Source organism: Chiloscyllium plagiosum, unplaced genomic scaffold, assembly GCF_037043375.1.
Source record: "Chiloscyllium plagiosum isolate Xiang-an unplaced genomic scaffold, Cpla_swu_hap1 HiC_scaffold_26, whole genome shotgun sequence".
NCBI lineage: Eukaryota > Metazoa > Chordata > Chondrichthyes > Orectolobiformes > Hemiscylliidae > Chiloscyllium > Chiloscyllium plagiosum.
Genome location: NW_028270164.1, coordinates 3,961,960 through 3,967,959, shown reverse-complemented (window position 1 = coordinate 3,967,959; position 6,000 = coordinate 3,961,960). Strand labels below are relative to the sequence as shown.

The following is a 6,000-nucleotide window of genomic DNA, read 5'->3' as shown; positions in this document are numbered from 1 at the left end:
GCGCAATTTCATCAACAGATGCCTAAGAGAAAGACAACGGAACGAGGACATGCCGCAACCCAAAGGACTAGCCACACTGCCATACATCAGGAGCATTTCAGAACTGACAGCCAGATTACTGCGACCACTAGGACTTATAACAGCACACAAACCAACAGCCACCCTCAGACAACAACTCACCAGAACGAAGGACCCGATACCCAGCATGAGCAAAACTAATGTAGTGTACAAAATCCCATGCAAGGACTGCACAAAACACCATATAGGACAATGGGTAATAACCGTACTCCCGGTCCAGAGACACTGACTGTCCCACTCCCTGGTCAATGGGTAATAACCGTACTCCCGATCCAGAGACACTGACTGTCCCACTCCCTGGTCAATGGGTAATAACCGTACTCCCGATCCAGAGACACTGACTGTCCCACTCCCTGGTCAATGGGTAATAACCGTTATCCCGGTCCAGAGACACTGACTGTCCCACTCCCTGGTCAATGGGTAATAACCGTACTCCCGGTCCAGAGACACTGACTGTCCCACTCCCTGGTCAATGGGTAATAACCGTACTCCCGGTCCAGAGATACTGACTGTCCCACTCCCTGGTCAATGGGTAATAACCGTACTCCCGGTCCAGAGACACTGACTGTCCCACTCCCTGGTCAATGGGTAATAACCGTACTCCCGGTCCAGAGACACTGACTGTCCCACTCCCTGGTCAATGGGTAATAACTGTACTCCCGGTCCAGAGACACTGACTGTCCCACTCCCTGGTCAATGAGTAATAACCGTAATCCCGGTCCAGAGACACTGACTGTCCCGCTCCCTGGTCAATGGGTAATAACCGTACTCCCGGTCCAGAGACACTGACTGTCCCACTCCCTGGTCAATGGGTAATAACCGTACTCCCGGTCCAGAGACACTGACTGTCCCACTCCCTGGTCAATGAGTAATAACCGTAATCCCGGTCCAGAGACACTGACTGTCCCGCTCCCTGGTCAATGGGTAATAACCGTAATCCCGGTCCAGAGACACTGACTGTCCCGCTCCCTGGTCAATGGGTAATAACCGTACTCCCGGTCCAGAGACACTGACTGTCCCACTCCCTGGTCAATGGGTAATAACCGTACTCCCGGTCCAGAGACACTGACTGTCCCACTCCCTGGTCAATGGGTAATAACCGTACTCCCGGTCCAGAGACACTGACTGTCCCACTCCCTGGTCAATGGGTAATAACCGTACTCCCGGTCCAGAGACACTGACTGTCCCACTCCCTGGTCAATGGGCACTGACTCTGAGTGCAAGGGGAAAGGGGCGTGGCGGTCGGTGTTGGGCGGGGCCATGCCAATGGGCGGGACAGATGGTGGGAGCGGGGTGAGGCTAGCCATCTTTGATTGGTTGTGACATGCCCAGCCCCCACCCTGACGTCAGGGGCAGCGTGCGGACGCGATGACGCCATGACGCAGATGGCGGTCGCGGTGGTGGCTGGGCCCCACGGTCAGTGACAGCCCGGAGCCCGGAGCGGGAGCGGCCCTGGCCCCGGCCCCGCGCCGCACACACACCGTCACCGTCAGAGCAACCCCGGCAAGCAGACAGCGACCCAGCCCGGGCCGGGCCGGCTCGGCCCCGCCATGTCCAAGTCCCTCCGCCGGCGGCGGCACTGGCTGAGCCGGGCTCAGGAGGTGGCCGTGCCCGGGGACGCGCTGTCGCTGGGCGGCGGGGCCGAGTTCGGACAGTTCCCGGTCCTGGCGTCACCGCTCAGCGGCTCCGAGATCGGGCCCAGCCCCGGGCCCGGGGACATCCTGCTCGAGGTGAACGGGACCCCGGTGAGCGGCCTGACCCGCCGCGATGTCCGCGCCGTCATCAGGCACTTCCCCCAACCCGTCCGAGTGCGGACAGTGCGGCCAGGTGAGGGGGGAGGGGGCGTGGTGAGGGGGGAGGGGGGCGTGGTGGGGGAGGAGGGGGCGTGGTGAGGGGGGAGGAGGGGGCGTGGTGAGGGGGGAGGAGGGGGCGTGGTGAGGGAGGGGGGAGGCGTGGTGAGGGAGGAGGGAGGGCGTGGTGAGGGGGGAGGAGGGGGCGTGGTGAGGGGGGACGAGGGGCGTGGTGAGGGGGGAGGAGGGGGCGTGGTGAGGGGGGAGGAGGGGCGTGGTGAGGGGGGGGAGGGGGCGTGGTGAGGGGGGGGAGGGGGCGTGGTGAGGGGGGAAGGGGGCGTGGTGAGGGGGGGAGGGGGCGTAGGGAGGGGGGTGAGGGGGGGAAGGGGGCGTAGGGAGGGGAGGTGAGGGGGGGAAGGGGGCGTAGGGAGGGGGGGAAGGGGGCGTAGGGAGGGGAGGTGAGGGGGGGAAGGGGGCGTAGGGAGGGGAGGTGAGGGGGGGAAGGGGGCGTAGGGAGGGGAGTTGACGGGGGGAAGGGGGCGTAGGGAGGGGAGTTGACGGGGGAAGGGGGCGTAGGGAGGGGAGTTGACGGGGGGAAGGGGGCGTAGGGAGGGGAGTTGACGGGGGGAAGGGGGCGTAGGGAGGGGAGTTGACGGGGGAAGGGGGCGTAGGGAGGGGAGTTGATGGGGGAAGGGGGCGTAGGGAGGGGAGTTGACGGGGGAAGGGGGCGTAGGGAGGTGAGTTGACGGGGGAAGGGGGCGTAGGGAGGTGAGTTGACGGGGGGAAGGGGGCGTAGGGAGGTGAGTTGACGGGGGGAAGGGGGCGTAGGGAGTTGAGTTGACGGGGAAGGAGGCGTAGGGAGGGGAGTTGACGGGGAAGGGGGCGTAGGGAGGGGTGTTGACGGGGGGAAGGGGGCGTAGGGAGGGGTGTTGACGGGGGGGAAGGGGGCGTAGGGAGGGGTGTTGACGGGGGGGAAGGGGCCGTAGGGAGGGTGTTGACGGGGGGAAGGGGCCTGGGGAAGGGGCGTAGGGATGGGGGTTGACAGGGGAAGAGGGTTGATGGGGGGGAGGTGGCTTGACGGGTGGAAAAGGGCATAGGGAAGGGGGTTGACCGGGGAATGGGGCGTAGGGAGGGGGGTTGACGGGGGGGGAATGGGACGTAGGGAGGGGAGTTGATGGGGGGAAGTGGGCGTAAGGAGGGGAGAAGGGGGCGTAGGGAGGGGGTAAGGGGACGTAGGGTTGGGATTGACGGGTGGGAGGGGGCGTAGGGAGGGGGTTGACAGGGGGTGGTGGCGTAGGAAGGGGGGTTGACGGGGGGAAGGGGCGTAGGTAGGGGGGTTGACGGGGGAGGGGGCTTGACGGGTGGAAGGGGTCATAGGGAAGGGTGTTGATGGGGGAAGGGGGCATAGGGAGGGGAGTTGACGGGGGGGAAGGTGGCGTAGGGAGGGGAGTTGACGGGGTGAAGGGGCGTAGGGTGGGGAGTTGACAGGGGGAGGGGCGTAGGGAGGAGGGTTGACGGGGGTGGAAGGCGGCGTAGGGAGGGGAGTTGATGGGAAGGGGGCGTAGGGTTGGGGGGGTTAACGGGTGGAAGGGGGAGTAGGGAAGGGGGTTGACAGGAACAAGGGGGCGTAGGGAAGGGTGTTGACGGGGGCAAGTGGGCGTAGGGAAGGAGTTGACAGGGGCGTAGGGAATGGGGTTGACGGGGGCAGGGGGCGTAGGGAAGGGGGTTGACGGGGGAATGGGGTGTAGGGAGGGGGTTTGACGGAGGTGCAAGGGGACGTAGGGAGGGGAGTTGACGGGGAAAGGGGCGTAGGGAGGGGAGTTGACGGGGGGGAAGGGGGCCTAGGTAGGGGAGTTGACGGGGGGAATCGGGCGTAGGGAGGGGAGTTGACGGGGGGAAGGGGGCGTAGGGAGGGGAGTTGACGAGGGGAAGGGTGCGTAGGGAGGTGAGTTGACGGGGAAGGGGGCGTAGGGAGGGGAGTTGACGGGGGGAAGGGGGCGTAGGGAGGGGAGTTGATGGGAAGGGGGGTGTAGGGAGGGGGGTTGACGGGGTGAAGGGAGCGTGGAGGGTTGACGGGGGAAGGGGGAACGTAGGGAGGGGTGGGGGGGGCACAGGGAGGGGGGTGGATGGTGGGGAAGGGGGGCATAGGGAGGGGGGTTGACGGTGGGGAAGGGGGTTTGACGGGGAGGGATTTGACGGGGGAAGGGAGTGTAGAGAAGCTTGGTTGACGGGGGAGGGGGTTAACGGGTAAAGGGGGCATAGGGAAGCGGGGGTGACTGGGAAAGAGGGTGTAGGGAAGGACTGAGAGAAGTGGCTGTGGAATAATGACTAGTTGTGGCAAAGGCAGTGAGTAGTGTTAACTGGCTGGCAGGATTTTGAGAAAAAGTGAATGGGAATAAAGGACCACAGGATCTGGACAGTTGTGAGACACAAGATTATGTGGGAGGTAAATAGAATGGGGAAAACTATGAAATATTGGAGGCAGGGAATGTGGTTTCTAGGTATTTGAAATAACAGGATTTGTAAATGGAAGACAAACTGGGAGAGACAGAGAAGGGAGGTAAACAGAAGAGTTTGTATAGATAAAACAGTGAGCTGCTGATGTTGGAAATCTGAATCAAAAACAAAAATTGCTGGAAAAACTCACAGGTCTGGCAGAGTTAACGTTTTGGATCCAATGACCCTTCTGTATTCGGATCCCTGAACCTGAAGCATTAACTCTGCTTTATGTCCGCAGATGCTGCCAGACCTGAGTTTCTCCTGTGATTTCCATTTGTGTTCAGAGTTAGTGAAGAGACTGGGTTAGGGATGGGAGGAATGGACTAAGGATTGAGAACAGTGACCTGGGAAGAGACGTGGACTGACATCCACAGTTAGAAGGATTTGACAATGATTACTGATTACGTACATAGTGCATCAAACAAATGTTTTACATTGCTTGTGGCTGCCACTGTACCAATGAGGTGGTACTGGATTGACAAATTGAGATGTTGTGCTGGGTTTGCGGGGTTGAATTACTTCAGTGTGTCTTATCTCAACCAGTCTGTACGGCTGGATGTTGGGCCAGTACTTTTCTGCAGAAAGACCATGAGAGAACGATAAGAGAAAATCACCCTAGAATATATTCTTCACCTTATACTGAAGGGCGAATTAAATGATATAATTTCATTACTGTGTATTATGAGGGAGGGGAGATGAAGGCGTATTGGTAATGTTGCTAGACTTGTAATCCAGAGTTCCGGGCTAATGGCAGCATAGGCTCAGATCCCACAATAATGTTTGGTACAATTTGGATTACATCAATAAGTCTGGAATTGAAAGCTAGCCGCTGGAATAGTGATCATGAAGCTGTTATTGATTATTCTAACAGCTCATCTGGTCCATTAATATTCTTCAGGGAAGGAAATCTATCCTTACCCAGCCTTATCTCTATGTGACTTTAGTCCCTGAGCTAATTCACTTTGGGGCAATTAGGATGGATGCACTATAAATGCTGGCCTTGCCAGTAATAGGAGAAAGTGAGGGCTGCAGATGCTGGAGATCAGAGCTGAAAATGTGTTGCTGGAAAAGCGCAGCAGGTCAGGCAGCATCCAAGGAGCAGGAGAATCGATGTTTCGGGCATGAGCCCTTCTTCAGAAACAAAACGTTCTTGAAGAAGGGCTCATGCCCGAAACGTCGATTCTCCTGCTCCTTGGATGCTGCCTGACCTGCTGCGCTTTTCCAGCAACACATTTTCAGCTCTTGCCAGTAATAGCCATATTCCATGGGCAATAAAAAATATAGTCACTTCCTGAATTGTTGCTATGTTTAGGTAGTTGTTTATTATCTTATTATCAAAGTTTTGATTATTGTTTAAAAATCGTTATCAGAAAAAGGCTCTTTAACCAGGATACTAAGTTAAAATTCTAAGTGTTTGTCTGGTATGGATGGGATACAGCATAGACGCTTTAGTCTTGCTGGCTTACACTTTAGTTTTAAGATCAGCGAAGCTTGTGACAATGGGGTTAAAAAAAATCAAGATGTTGGGAATCCATCAAAAATTTCTGTTTTTGTTTATGACAATGGGGTAAATGTGCACTCGAGTAGTGGAGATCTATGCTTCTGTTAACAAGCTGCTAATCTCAAGCCAGTG

General features: G+C 57.9%; 1 protein-coding gene across 4 annotated transcripts in view; it reads left to right on the top strand.

Moving 5' to 3' along the window:
• The first annotated feature begins 1,505 nt into the window (after positions 1-1,505).
• Positions 1,506-6,000, top strand: part of magi3a (membrane associated guanylate kinase, WW and PDZ domain containing 3a) — a 132,111-nt gene continuing 127,616 nt past the window's right edge. For 3 of the 4 annotated variants that reach the window (XM_043716342.2, XM_043716341.2, XM_043716340.2), the window contains exon 1: positions 1,506-1,905. In XM_043716342.2, the coding sequence (XP_043572277.2) occupies positions 1,629-1,905 (277 nt within the window). In that variant the 5' untranslated portion in view covers positions 1,506-1,628. The remainder of the gene's footprint in view (positions 1,906-6,000) is intronic. The other variant, XM_087973429.1, reaches the window with a different exon arrangement.